The 22,918-nt window shown below is 40.4% G+C and overlaps 1 protein-coding gene across 5 annotated transcripts; it reads right to left on the minus strand.

Annotated features, from left to right (window-relative positions):
- Nucleotides 1-278: 278 nt before the first annotated feature.
- On the minus strand, nucleotides 279-22,864 carry tmc6b (transmembrane channel-like 6b). 5 transcript variants are annotated; one of them, XM_074628927.1, is made up of 22 exons: nucleotides 22,723-22,864; nucleotides 19,577-19,711; nucleotides 14,578-14,752; nucleotides 13,615-13,745; nucleotides 11,874-12,041; nucleotides 10,054-10,218; nucleotides 9,857-9,965; nucleotides 9,686-9,770; nucleotides 7,533-7,790; nucleotides 6,113-6,327; nucleotides 5,847-5,991; nucleotides 5,492-5,647; nucleotides 4,177-4,355; nucleotides 3,977-4,067; nucleotides 3,704-3,801; nucleotides 3,503-3,598; nucleotides 3,335-3,410; nucleotides 2,974-3,107; nucleotides 1,985-2,161; nucleotides 1,710-1,788; nucleotides 1,516-1,602; nucleotides 279-927 (listed from the first exon to the last, which is right to left on the minus strand). In XM_074628927.1, the coding sequence occupies exons 3-22, from the start codon at nucleotides 14,631-14,633 to the stop codon at nucleotides 913-915; spliced, it is 2,520 nt and encodes an 839-aa protein (XP_074485028.1). In that variant the 5' UTR covers nucleotides 14,634-14,752; nucleotides 19,577-19,711; nucleotides 22,723-22,864; the 3' UTR covers nucleotides 279-912. The 5 variants fall into 5 exon arrangements, with proteins under 5 accessions (XP_074485028.1, XP_074485027.1, XP_074485024.1 ...); XM_074628926.1 differs by having other exon boundaries at nucleotides 14,578-14,756; XM_074628923.1 differs by having other exon boundaries at nucleotides 5,438-5,647; nucleotides 14,578-14,756.
- Between the last annotated feature and the right edge of the window lie 54 nt (nucleotides 22,865-22,918).

Genomic DNA, 22,918 nt, shown 5'->3' on the forward strand with positions numbered 1-22,918 from the left:
AAAGTGAAAAAAAAAAATATTTTTCTACTGAAAATATCTTTTATGTGTCTTATAGTTAGTTACTGTTACAGTGTCTTCATACATTTTACTTTTTTATTTGCATGTTTGTGAAAAAAATACTTTCTATACTATATGTAACCACAAGTACTATAAGTGCTAATAGTATAAGTTATATCCATATTATTTTTCAGGCTGTCGAGTTTGTAACATGTTTTTTCTTGTGCTGCTGTAGTAGTGCCCACACCTTATATAAGCACGAATAAATACAAATACATGCTGATATGATAAAAACATATTTTAATCGCTACAGTATGACAACACAATGGCAGTTATCACCCTAAAGGAGCAATTCAGAAAACAAAATGGAAAAGTCATTTCCAGTATTATCATACTCGCACCCACAGCATCCAAAGTTTAACTACTGTACAACATACATACTGATAAAATTATTTTTTTAAATTAAAAGCATTAACAAAACATTGTAGACTACATACAGTTTTTTTTGCAGGAGAAATAATAATAAAAAACACAGTTGTTCACAGTTGATATGAAAGTGCTTTTCCGAGAGATGACTGAAGTCCATTTTAAACTGATGAACATCGGTTATACTGTCCGTCTGTAACATTTAACTTCCTACAGTTTGAGTTCAGGCGTTTCATCTCTAAACAGAACTGTATAAAGCAGACAGCTTTGTTTCACCTTATATTTCCACTTGGTTTGTTTTGCTTCACTACAATCGCTCCAGCCAATAAAATCCTGACCAAATTGAAAATGCATATTACATTTGAATTTGGTCATATTTACAGTGGTCCTTCCCTGTTGTTATTCCAGTTATAGCCGTGCTGGCTTAAGATTTCTCCAGACCTCAGTGCTCATAGAATTGAGGAGGCTTGTTGACTGGAGGTTGGGATCTCAACACCCGGAGTCCTACAGGGAAAAAAAACACAGGAGGTAAGAGTAGACCAGGGTATATAGAGATTGTTTTAGCTAGGGATACACCGATACAATTTTTTCAGTCCGATAGCGATACCTGGGCTTTGGGTATCGGCCGATACCGAGTACCGATCCCAGTGTTTAATTAATAAGCTGTATGCCTCACTGTGTGGAAGTGACTGAGATCATTCTTTTATGTGTAAGGTAACATCAGGCTTGACTTAAACATCGCTTTCCTAACAAATAAATACATAGATATACATTTACTGAATTGTTATTTATTATTAAAATAAATTGTACAACAGCAACTTGGTAAAAAATCTTCAAAATTAACAGGAATTACAATTCAAGTAAACCTTTTTAATGCAGCAACAAACTGGTCAAAAGTTAAACAGGAATTAAAGTTCCAGAATAAAATGTATATAGTATATAAACATAGAACTGAATTGAACAGATCGACTCCATTGTCACTGATACCCGATCCAGCTACTTGAGTGAGTATCGGCTTGATATCCGTGCATCCTTAGTTTTAGCTTCAGACAAAAACAGCTTTTGTAAAGCAGCAGAGCAGCAAAGACTGACCTGACTTATGAGTCTTCGTCCGGGGGTTCGTTTTTGCTCGTGGATAGACTGAAGGCGAGTGATCAGAAACTTCTTATCCTCTCCCTCCTGAGCAGAGAGGTGAAAAGAGGACGGTGAACCAGATTAATCAAAAAGAAAATCTTTATGACAGAGAGAAACAGAGCTGTATATACAGTATGTAGGTGATGTCTTACATTTTCTATCTGCTCCTGTAGTAAGTTGATGATCTTCCTCTGACCGTCCAGCACCTGACTGTGGAAGTAGATGACGATCCTGATGGAAAGAAACGACAGAGTGACTAAACAACACTGATCTCAATAATAGCGCAGTGTGATAGTTTACTGCTGCTTGCTTTATGACAGATACAGCACATACTGACTCTGATCTGCCTGAACACTGGACCACCGTGCTGCAGCTGTGTTTATGTGTGTGTGTGTGTGTGTGTGTGTGTGTGTGTGTGTACACTCACAGGAAGATGCCTGCTGCCACAAACAGGAAGAGAGGGTTTTCCACCAAGTAGGAGTGAGCCCTGGCCACCACAGAGAAGTTGGGATTATCTTTTTCCAGCTCTTCCACCCACCGCTTCCCCGCCTGGAACATCGTTTTGAGCCCGCGGAACGGACCGCACGATGAGGAGGGTGTGATGCTGAGGACAGCAGACGGATGTTGAGACTGAATGTGTCAAACTGCTCGCAGTACAGAGTCACATGGGACTCTTCATTTATTTGACCTTTCTCTGAGGTGAATTTTACCATTGCCATGATTGGCAAGTGTCCAATAAAATCCGCTCAGACAGTTAACAGTTCAAAGGGGACATATCAATTTCAGGTTCATATTTGTACTTTGGGTTCCTACGAGAACATGTTTACATGCTTTAAATGTTCAAAAAACACATTATTTTTCTCGTACTGTCTGTCTGAATGTACCTCTATTCACCCTCTGTCTGAAACACTCCGTTTTAGCGCCTGTCTCTTTAAGACCCCCTCTTGAAAAAAGCCCAGTCTGCTCCGATTGGCTTGCAAAAAAATATGGCGCACCTTTGCAAAGGTAGTTCTCAAGCTGTGGGTGGAGATACTCAGACGGGGGGGAGGTGTATTCTAATGTAATGAGAGTGCACAAGCACTGAAAAAGTGAGTTTTTCATGATATGTCCCCTTTAACCCCTCATCTAAATCAGTACAAAAAGTATATTAAACTACAGGTATCCATAGCAACAGTACCTTTGCTTGACACTATGTTGACAGTTAACTCTCACTTGTCAAACAGATATGACAATGGGTTAAAATGAATGATGGTTTGAGCACAACCTAACTTTGTATCTATGTTAAGCAGCCAATGGTATAATAGTGGGTTCACATAAAGAACCGGAGCGCTGTGCTTTGTTAGTTAACAAGTGGTTTACTATATAGCTCTGTCTGTCTGCATGTGTGTGTGTGTGTGTGTGTGTGTGTGTGTGTACCTCCACATGGTGTATGTGACACACACAGTGGCACCGAGGAAAGAGGGGAAGCAGAGAAGAGTGATGAAGACGGTGGTCATCTGGCTGACCCTGTATGGCTTCCAGGGGGCCTGACAGTTCATCATCACGCTGCTCTGTGGGGAGAGAAAACACAGGCTGGGGTCAAAGGTCACTGCCTTGAAATCTGAAGCTGTCTAATAGGCGGCGGGTTTCTAAAGGCACACCACTACAGAAGATAATTTCAACCATAACATTAAAAAAGAACAGGGGAAATGAAAGGATTTATTATTATAAAATGAACTGTCCAAATGTTTAAGCTTTTATTTTGAGCATTTCAATTCAAATGTTTCCATTTAAGCACCTTTTTAACGTAGAAGAGCAGCAAGAGTTTGACAATCTGTGCTGCTGGCAGGAGAGGACTGAAGAGAACGCCCAACCTGAAAAACACAAAGTTCATGGTCATTACACCGAAACTATTTGACTTTCCTGATCAGAACTGTGTGTACGTCTTTAACAGTGAGTTTGGTACCAGGCTAACGTCTGTCCATATATGAGATCAAGGACATTCTTGGCGATATCAAACACTGGTTTCCTCCTCCTCTTCAGCACTTTCTCAGAAAACAGCCTGCAGACAACAGGAGGAAGTGAGTTTATAGGCTCATGTGTTTTAAGTGAGAATGAATTTTAAAAACTTAATGCAACCTCTGCTACAAAAAAAAGCAAATATCACCTCCAAAGAAACTCTCCAAACAAGGTGTCCAGTAGAGTGAAGATGAAGTCCATGAGTAGGAAACGATAAAGCTCCTGGCCAACAAAACTCTCCCAGCACTGGAGACAATATTTTCAAAACAGAGCACAGAGTCGGCCATTGAAGAAACACCACACTGAGCAACTCAAATAATAAAAATCATTAATATTCCTTAACACAGCTGTGAGGAAAAAAGGTGTCTGCTCTTGTAGTATGAAAGTGAAAATGATGTCCCATCCCATTTATTTATGTTACCTTCAGTCCAATACTTCCAGGGTCAGCAGCCACCCGACCCAGCCAGTGGTAGCACAGGACTCCAAGCACGCTTACTTTCAACATCAAGTTTCTGGAAACGCAAACAGAAAACAACATGTTACCAACCAAAACCATCAGTTCTGCATTTTCTTAAAGTCTGACATCTGTGAACTCACAACGTGCAGTTCCTCTGCTCATACCTGCTGATGGCGACGTATGTGCGCACAGAAGGTGAGTTGTAGTCTTCCATCCAGGCTGCGAGGTTGAACAGGCCGGGCAGCAGCAGGTTGATGAGGGACACCACCACGGGGAGAGCCAGCAGGCTGGCCTCATTCAACAAGAGGTTCTCGGTGGTATTACGAGAACTTTTCTGGTGGTTCTGTTGGGGAGAGAGAACGAGAGCTAGACATTGTGCTCTTTAATATTACTGCTGGCTGTTCTGTCATCTTCCAGCTGTGAAATGACTCCTTAAATGCTATTTATATTTCCCACTTTTCTGTTAGTCTACTGCTTTTAACAATGATAGCACTGATGTGAGCCAGCATGCGTGTTGATACTACCACTAGGAGTCACCAGCAATCCTTTAGGGGCTTTAAAATCAAGCAGCAAGAGATGTTAAGATGGTACTGTTTTTTATATATAGCAAGCATGCAGCCAATAACGGCCAACATACTGAAACTGCGGAAACTTTAAGGCCCCGCTAGAGCCTCGAATATCAGTATGTCATCTCACAGGGCTTTACAGGCCCAACCGTTTGTAAAGAAAACAAGACGGTTATACTCATAGAATTGCCGCTATATGACGGCATCAGCATCACAATGATGATAGGGATGGTGTTTGAAATGAATGACGAGTACTCCTACTACTGTATGAAGCACGTGCAGATGCCCCCCCTCGTCTGGTGGGAGGGGCTTAGGACAGAGAGGGGTGAGGGGAGAGCTGCAGGATGAGGGCTGGATTTCCAAATTCTGGCTTTTTTCCCCCAGAAAACTGCCTACCCTGGGCTACCACTTGAATCACAATATGCTGAAAGGTTAATTAATTTTTGCCCAATGACGCCAAAAATGAACTGCCTCCCCCAGCTTTAACTCAACTTTTTACAGAGAGGATGAGGAAGAAAGCAAGGAGTATCAAGGCAGATAGCTCCCATCTTCTTTTCAGCCACTTTGAGCTCCGGGAGGTGCTATAGAGTCAAAGTGACTGCGTAGATCTAAGCCACAGACACTCATATGAACTGTTTTAATGTGTAATGTGATCTGTCTATGCATTTGTTTTTTGCTAACTGCTTGTCTGCTTTTGAAAAACAACAACCGTTGTTTCCTTTGTTTGGTGAGCGGAAAACATATTTGCACCCTGGTGGACAATAAAGATATATTGTATTGTATTGTATGAATGGCTGCTTAAAGAACCATAAAGACCAAAGACTGCGTAAGAAATACAGGCTGAAGTCTGACTACTCACCAATAAAGATGTTGATCCTTGTTGACTTTGGACCATGATACCACCCCGCTTCACCTCGTGCATGAATTCAGAGAAGTAGTAAATAGCAAGCACACAGGCAGTGGTGCTTGCTATGCAGATAGACCATGCCAGGCCATGAACCATCAGTCTCCCCAGCTTCTGGCATCTAGTGTTCAGGACATGCTCATGATTCACCTCTGCTAGCAGCTCCTGGAGAGAGTGGAGGGAGGACAGACAGAGACAGAGAGACAGAGAGAGAGGAACAGAGGAGGAATATTATGAGGGACGAAGAAGGAAAAGATCACATTCCTGTCTGCCAATTATGTGTCAGAAAAGGAGATGAGAGGGAGGATGTGTTTTTGTAAATTCAGGTGTGTGTGTGTGTGTGTGTGTGTGTGTTTACATGTACCTTGAGCTGAGTGCAGATATTCTCAGACATGAGTTTGACAGACGTTTTCTTAATGACCTTGAAGTCCCAGGAGCAGAGGACCTTCATGGCCAAGATACTGTGAGATTTGTCGATTCGGAAGCTCTGACCAAACGACTTTGACATGCTGTTGGGAAATTTCACATTAGCATGCTTTCTGACATATTATTATTACATTTAAAACCAGTTATGTTAGTACAGTTTGTGTTGTGACATGCTTTTTTTATCTTCATTAAAAAACACTGTACCTGTACACGAGAATGATACATGTGGTGAAGAAAGCCACTACTATGGTGAAAAAGTATGCAAGTGGCATGCTGTAAGGGAGGTGCTTCGACACACAGTCCGGCCTAATTCCATTGAACACAGAGACATTCTGCCCTCCGCCATCGTCACTGCAGCCTTTATTCTGTGTGTAGTTAGAGTAGTAGCCATAGTACATCACTGTGTCTGAGAAATAGCCCTGAGACAAAATGAGATAGAGAGACAGTCATTTATGCAAGAACGTACATTTGCTTCAACTTTATTATACCTGGTACAAAGCGAACATGATTATTTACATAATTAGTATAGTTTTAGACTTAAATGATCCTCTCCAGACTATTTAAATACATTTAAAAAATTGATTTGAATAATTTATTTGTGTCTGGATTGGTTATTCACAAAGATCTTCCTCTTCTTCATCATTGAAAAATCCAGAATCTATGAATATGCAAGTATTGTTTATTTCAAAAGTTGAACTGCTGGACACAACATGTCTCCTACTTCACTGAAAAGTCCATTCTCAGTGGATCAAGGGACACCTTTGAATATGGCCATGCCAGTTTTTGCTCGCCAAAATTTAGCGCAAGTGTCGAGAGTTATTTAGCCTCCTTCGCGACAAGCTAGTATGACATGGTTGGTACCAATGAATTCTTTAGGTTTTTTAGTTTTATATGATGCCTGTATCTTCACTCTAGTTTTAAAAATCAGCCCGCTACAACCTCCATGAGATTGAATGGCAGCCGGGCCCGACAGCGGCCCGTCAGATTTTTAAGTGGTTAATTAAAAATCGCAAGTTGCATTAATGTTCTAACGTTATAAAAATTAGTGGTATTAAAACGTGTTTGCATTAACACTTTATTATCGTGTTAACTTTGACAGCCCTGGTAAGTTGCATATTGAACCATAATTGTTTTCCAAACAGGGTTGGAAATTAGCACCGGCCACCAGCCAAATGCTGGTAAAAATATAAGTGGCTGCTAGATTTTCTTCACTCAGCAGCCAAAAAAATCCAACTCTATGGAGTGCCACAGTGGCAGGTGGACAAAAAAGGTAATTTCCAACACTATTTCCAAACTAGTTATGATGTCACAAAATCCTGCTCGTACGAACACGTGTTAAACTGAGATTTATGGGCACAGAGAAAATGTGAAAAAAAAATCCTTCTAGTGTCAAAACATTCTGTACAGTGAAGCTCAAATATCCCGAGTGAAATAACAATAAGCAAATAAATGTTTAGTGGAGGGGGACTTTAACTTAATCTGTTTAAAGATGGCTTTGTGATTGGAAACTCATCATGCAGGTCTAAAGTTTCTGAACACGATGTGGTCAGTGTTTTCTAAAAGCCGAGGTCTAATAGGGTGTGAGAGGAGTCGCAACAACATGTCACCACAGCACATAGCTCACCGCTCCAGTGAGGAGCTCCAGTCCAGAGAAGGAGCGTCTCCCCTCGGCCAGCACTGGAGGGTGCACTGCTTGAGGCAGCACCAACAAGGCACACATCACCAGGAACAGGAACAGGTTGAAGAAGAGTAGGGTCTTAATGAACAGGAAGTACGAGAGGACGCCAGTGCCGAAACGCCCGCTCACTCTCTTGAGCGCCACTTGCCACAGATGGAGGGAGTGCAGGAAGGACAGCCAACTGTACCAACTCTGTCTTGCACCCTGGGAGGAGAAAGTGTGGGAGACCAGGGGGGAGAGAAAATCACTGTAATCTCTAAATCAAGAATCACTTTTATGTATTATTATCAAGAAAAAGGAAAATAATGACACAGAAACCTATCCATGTTCGACTGAAAATGCCTCACAATGCAGCAGTACAATTCCAGGCAAAGTGTACACACAGGTTTGTTGTTTAACTTTTGCAACCCGGAAATGTGTCATGTGTCACACCCTCAGAGCCTTAAATGCTTGGGCAACAGAGCGAGTGCACTTGATAACAACAGCTACAGGAAATACCCACTCACACCATCTCACAGCCTCAAAGCAAAAATGTCTTGTGCTATCTTTTTACGTGTGTGTTTCTGTGTGCTATTTATTATTTGAAAGAATTGATATTAATTTACACATCTTTAAGAACTCACAGCACACCTTATGTATACAGCTAGTCAACAATGTACAATCATGAGGTCATTATGTCTGTCTAGACAGATGATGTGAGGACTACGTATAAGGAAGGAACCACAAACCGAAACTGTCACAATGTTCCCACTGTGGCCAAAGAGCAAAGCTACGTACTCAATCAACTACATGTCACTCAATCAAATGTAGCAGGATGACTGACTAAATGGATAGTTTTATAAATGTTTATTTTTATTGCTTCTTATATTTTATTGTATTATATTTCATGTGTCTTTTTATATTTACTATAGGGCTGTCAATCGATTAAAAATATTTAATCGTGATTAATCGCATGATTAAGCAGATTTGATCTGTTCAAAATGTATGGAGATTTGTCAACTTGCCCAACTTAGGCAAATATGCTTGCTTTATGTAAATGTATCTATATATTTATATTGGAAATCAATTAACAACACAAAACAATGACACATATTGTCCAGAAACCCTCACAGGTACTGCATTTAGCATAAAAAATATGCTCAAATCATAACATGGCAAACTGCAGCCCAACAGGCAACAACAGCTGTCAGTGTGTCAGTGTGCTGACTTGACTATGACTTGCCCCAAACTGCATGTGATTATCATAAAGTGGGCATGTATGTAAAGGAGAGACTCTTGGGTACCCATAGAACCCATTTTCATTCACATATCTAGAGGTCAGAGGTCAAGGGACCCCTTTGAAAATGGCCATGACAGTTTTTCCTCGCCAAAATTTAGCTCAAGTTTGGAGTGTTATTTAACTTCCTTCAGGACAAGCTAGTGTGACATGGTTGGTATCAATGGATTTCTTAGGTTTTATAGTTTCATATGATGCCAGTATCTTCACTCACTTTAAAAATGAGCCCGCTACAACATCCGATATTGCAAGTTGCATTAATGCGTTAAAGAAATGATCGCCGTTATATGCGTTATTATCGCATTAACTTTGACAGCCCTGATTTACTATTTATGTTCTTTCTTTTATGGAGCCTCTCAGCAAAAGCATTTCACACGATTGTACTTGTATAACCGTGACAATAAAGTGACAAAAGGTGACAATAAACATCTTGAAACTACCGGACTGTGCTCTCTACACCTTAAATTCGATTTTATGCACGGACATGGAGTGTGCAAAAAGGGACTGCAACTCAATAGGAAGACAAACTGCGTAATATTTAGTTGTGTAAAATGGAAATATGAACATCTACAATTCAATCTCCAACTGGGCAAACTCAATGTGCTGATGAAGATCGTATGATACAATCAAATCAAAAAGCTCCAGAACAGCTACTAAATGGACCTTGAGGTGAGATTGATTTACAAAGGGGCAATTAGAAATGCAAACTGGTACAGTATCATCTAGACACCCTGACAGACATAAAAGTGACTCAGTGTCCACTTAAAAAAGGAAACAGGAAATAGAACATAGAAAGATGTTTCTGGTGTTGTAAGTGACTTACAATGATGATGTAATATTTGAGTCGACTGCAACAGGGGATTTGTCTGCCAGAATGTATGCGTTTCTCCTTTTGTAAAGCTAAGCTCCTAAAAACAGACATAGAGAGAAATTCAAACTGATACAAAAAAAACAATGAGTAAAAGGGAATAATGAGAACAAGGAGCACATCTACCTGAGTTCACTCTTCTCAGCCAAGTTGAGAGGCATCGCTCTGAGCATCCTGATTCTGTCGCTCGCTGAAAGGTTCTGTAGGTTGTTCACCAAACGCTCCCTCTTACTCACTGTAACACACACAGGGGCAGCAACGCTTGACATGATAAACTTGCCACACAATCTGAGTTTTAGTGTCTTTTCTGCAATTCTCCTCACTCCCTGCGCCCTCTGCGTCCATACTGTCTGCCTCCATGCCGTAGCCTCGTATGCTCGGCCTGGCAGAGTGAGAGAAGTCTCGGATGGCGGGTCTGCTCTGCTTGCGTCTCCGAAGCTGCATGGTCCTGTTGTAGTACTGAGAGATGATGGCTCCCCTGCTGCGACCTGACACAGAATGAAGATCAGACTGATCAGAGAGGGGATCAGCAGCATTTACTGCCTCAAAGGTGCTCCGCCAACGCTGAATTTTTCCAACTTCTTGTTGCTCCAAAGACAATGGGTTCAGGATTTGTCATCTATATCTCTATTTCTTTAGTTTTAAATTAAATAACCATCTCATGACAAAAAAAGAAAGATATGCAACAAAGGTCCCCGGTCGGAAGTTGTGTTTCTAGTCCAGCATCTTAATCCTTAAGAAACAGGGGCGCCCAGAGTCTAATTAAGTGTTCTTCTTTCAGTCCACCAAACCTCAAATAGGTTAATAAATGTATGAAATACCCATTAAAACAAGAAAACAACAGGGATATTGTGATCTACTGTATAATATGAAAGAATCAATGGGGGGTGTACAACAGCAAAGCAAAACTGATTTTACAAGAGAGTATAACATGTAGATTTAAATTATTTTATGTGGTTGTTTGCAGAGGGGAAGTACTGAAAGATAAACGGTTATCTCCGTTTCGATGTGGAAGGTGAAAACAGCAAATATATCACGCTAAAGAAATCAGACAACAGCTGGAGTAACAACAAGCTGAGGCACCTGACCAGCCACAGACACTGACAGGAAGATGACAGACAAACTGCTTCCCCATGAAACTCTGATAAACTGAAACCGTCCATTTGTGTCCTTTATACTGTAGCTCAACATGTGCAGCATTAACAGGGTCCACTGAACCAGCCCACACTAACACAGTACCTTACTTTGTTGGTTAAGTGATGTTAAAATCATTTCAAAACTTCAGTATTTTTCAACCTGGACCCTATTTTCCAATGTTTTGTGTCTAAGTGACTAAAAGGAACAACAATTTTTTCAAATTTGTCCAGTATTGAGGGATAGCACTGTAACCAGCAGTGGCGAACCAGCTGCGAGGGAAAGTGAGCAGCGTCAATATAACGTTACATCCACTAAAAGTGCTTGTTTTTGCCACTGACAGGCTCAGATTGTTATTATAAGTGTCTGACAACATTATGGAAAGAACCCTACAGAGAAATAAAACGTTTTCCTTACATTTGGCTTGATCTGGTCCGTTTGTTATTGTGTCCAAGTCCCGTTCAAGAGAAGTCTCGTTGTGAAATCTGAATATCCGTATACTCTGGTTCAAATAAATACGGGCGGCCATCGAACTCAAAGACCTCATCCACAATGAAATCATCTAAATATTCAGCCATGATATTAAAAATATTTTAGATAACATGCTTTCTGTACTCCAACACAACAAACTCTGCCATTTCCACCATGGATGTATTCCACCGTCACCTCACCAGATTTCAGAATGAGCGAGACTCTTTCCATAATGTCAGACACTTATATTAACAACCAGAGCCTGTCATGGCAAAAACAAGTACTTTTAGAGGACGTAAATGACGGTGCCAGCTTGCCCCAATAACACCATATTGCAGCCCGTGAGCAGCTGCAGCTACAGCGTTCTCCCTCAATACTGTACCCATTTCAGAAATGGTTGTCCCCATTACTCAGTTAGACACAAAAATATGGGAAAATAGGGTCCAGGTTGAAAAATACTGAAGTTACCCTTTAAATGATGCATCAAATTCTTTTGTTAGTTGCATCATTATTTTCACTGGCCTTCTGCATGACTCACCGATTGTACGACTGGGCATGGAGGACAGGATCTTCATGGTTGCTGAGGACCATCGTTCACCTAGCAGGGGGTCTGCCTGACTTTCATCATCCTCCCATTTCACGTCACTTCGCACATTCCTGTTTCCCCTAAACTCATGTCCAGGGCTGGACAGGCTGGCTACATTGTCTATGGAGAAGAAGAAAAAACACATTGAAAAATATTGCTACTGCTGGGTAAGACACAATTAAATATGACATTTTTAACCTCAATATCTATAATGTTAGGATATTATGGACAGAAGAAGTTTTTGATCAGTGATGTTAGTAATATGGACATGATGACCAAAACGATAACAGAGACACTTTCACTGTTCATTCTACTCAACTAGAACAGTTAAATAAGTTCAAACAGTGTAGTACTTACTTATTTTGTAGCTTTTAAGACCAGACATTTAAGCCATATCACAATATCACTATAACCAAAACCCAGATATTTAGTCTTATATCACAATATCAATGTTATATTCACATAATACCTAGCTCTTGTACAAATTCAGCCCTCCACATGCAGACATGCATCTATGAGCTCTCAAACACAGGCTGCAGTCGAATAGTCTTTCTGCTTAGGAACCTTCCTAACTGGGTGAAATGACCAGAAAGTATTAAGTAAGGGATAATGTACAGTGAGCCGGTATTGTTGTGAAATAAACCCTGACAGGAAACGGAGGGGTCCTTCATCGCCCTAAAGGGGTTTATTTCACAACAACAACAACTACAATGACCCGCTATCTGTACATTATCCTGCTTATTACACGGCTATTTACTTAAAAAAAAATCAATAATTTGACACAAAAATGGTCCTTCAAAGTCCAAGATCAGACAAACATAGTAAACGGTCTGCTATAAAGAAATAACAGACCGCAGAACGCCATGATTGACCAATCAGATTCAAGTATTCAACAAAGCCATGTAATAAGCCATGAAAAGAGCTGGTTGAATTCTATAAATGCTGACGAAAGGTGCTTCAATGATTCCTTTTTTTATCTCCTTTAGCATAGGATACACTGGACCATCCTTTACCAAAAAAAAGGAGAGAATGCCCTCCTACAATTCCTTGCGGCAGCAACATTTAAAGCAACGCGCCATTCAGCCATCAATAACATCTGCCGTCGCTGTTTAATTGTACATTATGGATAAATTGAAAACATCCTTCTCAGGAGATGTGATATTTTTTGGACAGGAAACCTTAATTGAATTGTACAGCATCAAGTTTGTCACTGTACTCATTTTCTGTTATAAATATAGCTGAACAAAAACATCTGGAGCGTGGGTGCTACGCTTCCGCAACTGCGCCGTCGGTCGGGACAGCGTTATGGGCTGTAAGCGCCGTATGAGAGAAGTGCAGAGCGGCGGCCGTGAGCTAGCCAGTGGAGCACTCACATGCACTAAAAGGCAGATGCGGCCGGCCCGGCTATGTCAATAAAGCACAGAGAAGCTTGAATTACAACACACAGAGAGGGAGAGCGATTTCATTCTGTTCTAGGAACGCCATTACTCCACTATATCTTTACATAGACAATAGTTGTTTGCTGTTATATTAATGCTCTGGATATTGTATAGAGCACCTGTAAGTCCTTAGGAATTCTCCTTCACATCTATTGTTGACATCATGATGTTTTCCATCGAGGTCAAGGAAAAGTGGTTAGGTAAAGACTTTAGGAGATAATATTTTTGTCTATTCAAGCGCAGCTACAGAGTACCTCTATCCTCCTCGTCCAGTTGTCTCTGAATCTCCTGCAGCTCGAAGGCATCAGACAGTCCTCCGTTCTGACTCTGCTCTTCTATCAGCTGGCTGAATGAGTCATGAACGCCTTCCTCATCTACTGGGCTCCTGACAGAGGGACATGTGGACATGAAGTACAGATACTAAGACAGAAAAGAGGATGATACAGGCTCAGAAATACAGGTTGCATTCAAAGACACACTTGATACAGATCCAGAGTGCTCTGAGGACTGTTGGCCAGTCACAACACAACAGATAAAACACAATGACCTTCTGACTCAGTCACCAGTAGTCTCATGGGAGATATCTGCAACCAAACAGCCTAGGAAGAGTCTATGAAGTCATTTCCATACATTTTTGGGCAGTACAGGCCAGATTGCCTTCTGTGTGACCCTCTTCCTCTGCTATCTAGATGCACGGTCAAAGCCAACTGGACTGATTGTTTTTGTTTTGAAGAAAGAGGGAAGAAAAAACACAAGAAAAGATAGCAAGTCCAGTTCACATTGACTTAGTACTTTTACACAGATAGCTTAAGAAGAGAGCCACACAGAAGCCAGTCAGACCTGTACTGTTTTCAAATGGAAACATTCGCTCTCACAGAGATAGACTGTATGCACACACACACACATATTCAAACATGCTTTCAAACAAACAAACATGAGTCTTTTTTATTAAGACAATGAAGTGGAAGTTAGTAGTTGGTCACATAGTTTAAAAAAAACATAAATGACCGCCCTGGGACACTGTGCGCCTTTGCGTTTAGTGTCTAACAAATCATCAAAGAGCGCAGCTAATTCTGTCATCTCAGTTCCTTATTTTCCTCCCACCCTCACAGCCTTCCTGTTAAATAGTGCTAAGCTGACGGCTAGAAACAGCACAACAAACAGAAGGAAAAACAGGAAGAACGTAAAAAGATAGAGAGGACTACTTAAACACGTACTCGAGTCCAGCTTCCACGAGAGGGTGGTTCAGGTCAAATCCAACATTTCGAGCCATTCTTCTTCTCCGTTGAGACAGTCTGTCCAACCGTCTGCCTCTTTGTCAAGCAATCACAGAGGGATCACACCCTCTCCTGCTCAGACCTGCAGTCCACTCCCACCATGGTATTTATCCGTCTACCTAAGAGAGGAGGGGAAAAGGAGGGGGAGGCGGGGCCATGGGATTAGTGAGTGAATTACAGGTATGGGAAAAATGCCAGCAGACTTCTTTGGAATTTGAACGTGCTTGTCATGTTACTGCTTGTCCTACGCACATTTTTAATAACCCGCGAGTGTAAACATGACAACTGACTATGTCACTTCCTATCTTTGATATGTGATCTGTATCTGGATAAAAGTGCAAATAGGGTCTCATGTACTACAATTACCACATGAAAAAGCAACCTCAAACATTGCTTTGTTTAAAATCTTATGCATTCATTTTTGCTCTCTGTCAACATTCACCGCCTTTCACAATCAGCGTGACTCATGTTGGTGGATTACGTCACTTTGTCCGGACTCATGAGAGCTCCATTGTGGCACAGCTTGTGATGAAGAGGACCGTGGTCAGAGTCAGATGGCGCAGTGTCACCAGTGAAATGAATATTCATGGATGGATGGAGACAGAATGATGTATTGTCAGCGTTCACACTCACAGTATGTCATATGGAAGGTTTGGAGGAAGCATGCTGGTTCCTCTGTGTTTGTGTGTATTTAAAGGCCTCCACTTCAGTCCAAAAATCTGTCCTCAGTTATGAGAAACAACTGCATATAAACATGCAGAGAGGACATATCCTGTTGTTTTAAAACATGATCACAGACTTTGGGATTGAAGGAAATGGGATCCAGGTATTCATTAGTGACTAATAAAACCTCTTTACCAGATTTATTATCCAAGCCTGCCTTGATGTAGCAGAGCAGACACTGTGGATTGATAAAACACCATCAACATCTATAAATTCTGCTTAAAGACGGCTCTGTGGACATCATAGTGGGCTAGGACTGACCCCAATGCTTCGAAGCTTCGACCATTGCCATGGTAATCGACCTCCAAATCAGTATTCGAATGCTTCGGGGTTTGTTTGTTTGTTTTTTAGTCAGAGATTTTGCCATACTGTTTAGACCGTGGTGGCTCTTTCTTTAATATCTTTGGATTTATGAGGACATTGCAGGCAATGAAGCAAACCAATGAGCGGGGCTTTGTATGGAAATGATGGATTTTTGCATTAAAATGCCAAAACAAAGTGACTTTTCAGGTATTGAACTCACAGGATTGGTCATTCATCTTTAATTATTGTATCAATAATCAATTAGAAAATAAATGATATATACCACACTGTTTCCTACTTAGCTTAATATTGTATCAAACACTTTTTTTGCATCTTGCAGGTTTAAATTGATTTACCAAAATCAATTCTTTGGAGAGACACTAAATGACAATATTGAATTATGACCCAGCAGCCTTGTTTGAACGCCATTATCTCCGTTACTGGATGTCGATGTAAAGATGAATAACTGGGCCAACTGCTAATTTTAGTTTAAAGTTCACTGTAAAAAATAATTGCGTTCAAAATTAAGCGTCAGAAACACTTCCTGCTTACACGCACCCACAGCAGAAACAGAAGTTCATAATAGAGATGTGCCTCTCAGGATTTTGTATTTTCCTGTTAAAAGATCTAAGGGTTGAGAATTTGCTGGTTTAATACTCCAAAGTACAAAGAAGTGTTTCCACTGATATATACCTGCAGAGAGCTGCTACTTGAACCCACAGACATCCAGTAATTAAGATAAAAAGCTCACCAAGTTGCATACAAGCGTTTGCCTCACTCTGGGTAAGTCAGAACAAAAGCAAAATGCCCCTTATACTCAACTATTGCTTAACCACTACCGAGCTTGGGAGTTCAGTTCCCAGTAAGAGGCTCCTACACTATTAGCGTACACTGTGCACTCATACTCACTGCAAAGAGTTTAAGATTAAACCATCCCACGCATCACAGGTAGTAGGTAGTGTTTGTTTAATGCGAGTGCCCTGTGTAATGTGTATCGGCTAAATGACAACATACTAGGGCTGTCTCGAATCTAATTTTTTGGGCTTCGAAGCTTCGCGGCACGGTGCAGCATGCTGACATGTTCTTCTGTCTGTCTGTCTCCATCTCCCCTGTTTCAGTGCCCGGGACAGCGCTGCTGCCGCACTACTGTACACAAACACACACCTCTACACACAACAAACAGTGATATCCATCTTAAAATAACTAATAATTACCTAATTAATGTTGAATATCAATAATGTTGCGGGATTATTCCTCATTTCATGGGGTATTATGGAATTTATACATTATTATTACATACTTATATATATTTAAAAAAAACTAAAACATAAAAAAATGTTTTAAACATTAAAAACAAAGCATTTGAATAGTGATTTGGAGTTCAAATACCATGACAACGGTCGCAGCTTTGAAGCATTCGGGTCAGCCTTACAACATGTGCATATTTCAGTCATTACACACGCAGAATGTATGAGGCCTAGACTTCTGCTCAGGGTGGAGGTCTTTCTGGTTCTGGTCTTGAGTGAATATGATATCAGCTGCATACATGAAGCAGGGTGCAGCTCTAAATATCAGCCAACACACTGACTAAATGACTGAACGGCTCAAAAATGTCCCTCCACCACTGTATCTCAATTCTTCTTTTGTGCCCGTTCTTTTCAGGTCCTACTGCGGCAATCTACAACACACATCTGCTTTTTTCTTTTCTCTCAAACATACTTTTTTCATTACATGAGGTTTCAAGGATCATGTTACACTTTCCTTAATGGTCCATTTGCTATTCCATATATTTGTTGTGGTTGATCCCTTTTTGTGGGATTTAAATTGTGTCTCCCTTCTGCAGGGCACAAAAACAAACACAATGTCTTTATGCAACACTGTGTTGCTGGGGTGGCTGGTCATTCTCTATAACATCGGGCGTTTAGCCTGGTAGTGACCATAGACTGTATATAAGAAGTGGAAGTAGACACCGTGACGTCACCTATTGGTTTGTGGACTACCGTTTTGAAGCCTCGAGTTCAGCATTTTGGCCGTCACCATGGTAGTCTTGGGTGGAGCTAAGTACAACTGAACCGTGAACAAGACATTTTTAGGTGACCAAAAAGGTTATAATTAACTTTTATGGACTGAAATCTCAATGTTAAAGGGTTAAAGTTGTAAGATGAAAACGCGAACAACTCCCAGATCGGACAACGCCGTGGTAGCGATCTGTCAATCACAAGGTAGCCGCGCCCTAAAACATCCCCTGCTTTATGGTCCATTTCACTCTAAATGGAACCATAATTTACTAAATGAACATCATGCTGTATTGAAGAAGACTTGAAACTAGCGATTGAGACCATGAACTCATGTTTACAATGTTTACCGAGGTAATAAATCAAGTAAGAAGTAGGGTCATTTTCTCATAGACTTCTATACAATCAGACTTCTTTTTGCAACCAGAGGAGTCGCCCCCTGCTGGCTGTTAGAAAGAATGCAAGTTTAAGGCACTCCCGCATTGGCTTCACTTCTCAGACCCAGAGTTGCCCAATGGTAGTGACTATTTGTGTCTTATTTTAACATCTGTATATGTGATTACTGATACTGAAGAAGTGCTCTGAAACTGTACATCCATGGCAGGATATTGTGGGGGTGGGACAAACACTCAACCCACTCTGACAGGGGGTCAGAGTTGAGCTGCACTATTGCCAAATAAAATCAGCTGCGAAAACAAAGTAGGGGATAACAGAACACAGATGGATTCAGTGTGAGTTAAAGTTGGGTTACAAGTTAATTAGAGAACATTTTTCCTTAAAAAAAAGTAAATAAGCGCTGTAGTATGAAACAAAAGTGCACTACAGAGCAATATAATCTAGACACAAGGAAGGCATCGCTGTCCACAAATGAAAACACTGCCGAACATCACATAAATTGGTAGACATGTTCCAGTAAAAAAAAAAAGAAGAAGAAGAAAAGAAAACTGAAGGCAGTTGTCAGCAGACATGAGGGTGAGTGATAGGGGTAAAGGGAAGGGAGGGGTGTGAAGGATTATGTCCACTGACAGCTTTCAACAACTGCATGGAAATCAGTTCCCACAGTGCTGAGAAAAAACAACAGAGGGAGCAGGGAGGCAAAAAGCTTCAGTAAACATGGCAGCAGAGATACTTGTATTTCAATAATACCCTCATCTGTTAGGCATCACAGTTTTCCTCAGGGCAATGGGGTTACAGAGCATGGAGACGATTAAATGAGCAGATCTGCAATTATGTGTATGTGTAATCATGTATCTGTATGCAAGAAAAAGCAGAGGAGGCAGAGAATAGCAACAGGCTACTAACAGAGGAGATAAAGGACAAAGACAAAGAAGAAAATGTGTATGCAATTAACTCGACTTAGGGCATGTACATACACAATCACACTGTTACTGCACTCAATACTGCATGTCTCTCCGCCTTCATTCAGAAAAAAAGACTAAATTACAGGTTTAATGTTGGCTACATCATGGCAGACTGAACTCTGGTGCTAAAACACAGAAAAACATCTTTATGTTTCTGACATTATGAGAAGACACAATAGTTCTTCCACAACAAACTACCCTGCTGTTGCACAATAGACGACAGAAAGCTCATTGACCCGAGATTGTGAATCTGTAATTACTTCTGTTGGCTGAACAACTCACATTGTAGAGCGACACAGTTAGACACAGTTTGTTATACTGACTTCTATTGTTGTTGCTGTCTGCGAGTTTACATATTAACTCGTTAATGACTGACTGAGAGCTGCTCAACCTGTCAATGAGCTTCATTAAAGTTGACTAACTTTTACCTGACGGGGGGGCAACAAACTAGCGGTTTTCACAAATACAAAGGTAGCGAAATAAAGCGAAGTAACATCATCAAACTTTGACAAAGACAGACTAAAGTAGTCCACTCACCCGTTCAGTAACTTGACTAACCCGTTGGTGAGTTTGAGTGCTCGCTCAGTCTCAGTCAAAATAGTCTCCACGCAACCAGGCAGCAAGGGGAGAAACCATTTTCTCGGAGGGGTGTTAGGTTTTACTTTTTCAAGGCTAAACAGTAAAAAAGCGAGAAAGCGTATGTAAATTACACAGTTATTGTGTTAATAATGTTCTGTCTCTCCAATACTTCCTTGAACTGAAGATATTCACCGGCGTAACCTTCTACTGATAACGAGGTAACGTACATTTGACCCCCCGCAGAGTTGCCACTCTTGGTTTAGTCCTATTCAGGCTTTAAATCCGTCTACTGATGCTAGTCTATTCAAACAATGCAAAAGTACACAAAACCAGTCTAATCTTGATTTATAGAGACAGCCAATTTATATAGAGACATTAATTACTTCTTTATTGTTTGCATGGTCTTTTTAAATATCTATATATTGTAATTAGCTTAATGAATTGTATATATGTATATATATATTTTTTTGTTTTTATTTTGTTCTTTTTTTAATTTATATTTATTATTGAATGACTCTTTGGCAGTATTGTTCACCTAACAGTCATGCCAATAAAGCAAATTGAATTGAAATTGAATTGACAGCCAGTGTTTTAATTTATTGACATGTGACCCAGATAGTGTCTCACTCATTTCGGCTATGCGCCACGGATCCGGCCCGCCTAAGAGAGGGCACTGTCAAACGGCGGACTCTCTGCTGACACCAGGCGGATCCGCACACCGGACCCGCCTACAGAGAGGGCACTGTCAAACGGCGGACTCTCTGCTGACACCAGGCGGATCCGCACACCTCTCCCGCCTTTTCCCTCAACAGTTCAAATATGTAACGGCTGAGTCGCAGTAACTGATCGTTCCCTCGCGCCTCTCATTGTGAGGACACTTAGGATACAAACACGGTAAGTGCTAACGCTAAACTTTGTTTTCAAAGTATGCTTTATTTGTACAGCTGCCTAGTAAAACGATACTATTTTTGAGGCGAGAAATAAACTGTGTAGATTTTGAATATTGACTGTTTTACAACATTTGCTCCACCGTTGTCGGAGTTTAGAAGCTCCACAAACTGCCGTGACAGCTAGCTAGCGCCTGCCGGGCAGTCATGCTCACAGAGCGGCTACAGAGCAGTAGAGGGGTGAGGGAAAGAGCAGCCCCTGCGGATGTTGGCAATTAATTAATTTCCAATTACAAGACAAAGGATGAAGCCATTTTTAGCTTGTTGTCATATTGTTGTTTCCCAGGGAGAATGATGTATTGATGGTAGCAAAAGTTGTAGCTCTTGTAAAATAAGGATCAGAGACTGTGACAAAAACTGACAGTGACTGCATCACCACAAACACGACAGTCTGTGTGAAACTGGATAATATGGATTATATGACCCACAAATGCTGAGTCTACACTGAAACTTGGTAGAGTAAATCACTGCATAACACACCTGATGATGGTGAACAAACTGCCTTACTATGCCTCCTTAGCCTACCCTTACAAAATAGAAGTTTATTCATGTATGCTATTAGTATACTTCTTTTAAACTTAAAATAAGAGAGTATGCTTTCAGAATACTTTTTATGTACCTATCAGAGTTAAACTTAAGAAAATTATACTTCAGTATACTTAGCAAATACTGACAAGTATACAGAAAAGTCTGAGTGTACTCGACGAGTACGCAGAAAAGTCCAAGTATACTTGGCTGATACTGAAAAGTATAAGTATATTTGGCTAAGTACTATAAGTTCACTTAAGAAAACTTACAAGTATACTTGCAGTAAAATCTATTAAACTAGTAGTTTACGCTACAAATATATAACAAGTAAACTAACAGTATACCTCTAAGTTCACTTGAAGTATAGTTCATATTATAATTACAGTACAAAAAACAACTTGGTTGTAAACTAGTTGTGTACTCAAAGTTTACTACTCTTACATTTATAGTATACTTAAAAGTATACTTTTATAAACTAAAAAGTGGGCCAATTTAGTCCCAAGAAGTATTGAAGTAGTACACTTACAAGTATACTACTAGTACATTGATATTAGTATACTTATTACATAAAGTATACTTGGGAATGTACTTCAACTTTACTTAAGTTTAATTCATAAAATAAACTTGAAGTATACTTCTTTTTTATACTTACTTACGTACTTAACATAAAAAGTACTGTATGGCTACAAAGTGTCGTGGCCCTTCCCCTTGACTCACCTGCACATACCTGACCACACCTCTAAAAACCACTGAGTAGCCTGTGTGAGGTTGTTTGCAGTGACCTGACTCATATTACAAATTCATTTTACTTCACTGTCAAGTAAAAGACAACAACTAGGAAAAGTAGGAAAAACACAAGTTATAAATGTTAAATGAATGAGGGCTGATTTCCATTTAGCCGCTTCAGTTTCAGGGTCCTAGTATTGTGTATGATGGCTCACGCTGTTATTATGGCTTACATTAATAATTAATGTGTGCTTTTCCCGTGGAAAAAGGCCTACACCCATCCATAACTCATCTTTTACATATTCACATTCATGTTTCACTTACAAAGGGACATTATTTTTTTTACATTTGAAGTAAAACCTAATGTGTCCAACTGTTCTGGGTAATCACAGCGTAAGATGTTTGTCTGATCCAAACACAGAAAGTGAACAACGTTGAAAGTTTCATTAGAATTGATACTAAGCGTGTTGAAACAGCTCCTAAGAAATGACACCCATGCTCAGTGTCTCCTGTTTCTTTGTAAATGGTACTGACTGGAAGCCTCAAATGTCTTTGTGGTGTAGCGAGTGGGTGGAAAGAGCCTTTCTGCTAAATCATTTCATACGTTAGATTCGAACGTCGGTTTCCAAATGATGAAACTCTGCCCAGTGTGGATCATGTCAAGTTGTCAATCACATGATAGTTTACTTGCAAGGCAGATGATGATTACTTAGCTGAATGGGTAATAGACTTTTGGCTGTGACATTGCTTTACACACCTTAAATTGATACTTTAGAGTTTAAATGAAAATGTTTATTTAGCATTGATCCTTAGTGGATTTAACATAGTCATCTGAAAACAGACTGCATTATAAATGATGTGCTGGTACTTGAAGAGTAGAAAATAAAATGAAATCAACCTCACCCATCTAATTCTGGCCTTTAACATTTTCTCACTTGTTCTCAGTCCAGCATGGGCACTTCTTGTTATGTTGTGAAATTATTTGTGATACTTTCAGCCACCAACGCCTGCATCCTGTCATGTCATGTGATTTCCTGTGAGCTGTCAAATTCAGTCGCTGTCACAGTCTGTGTTCGACTGATTTGACATCTGCTCCACC

The sequence above is a fragment of the Sebastes fasciatus genome, chromosome 3 (genome assembly GCF_043250625.1).
Source record: "Sebastes fasciatus isolate fSebFas1 chromosome 3, fSebFas1.pri, whole genome shotgun sequence".
NCBI classification, from domain to species: Eukaryota; Metazoa; Chordata; class Actinopteri; order Perciformes; family Sebastidae; genus Sebastes; species Sebastes fasciatus.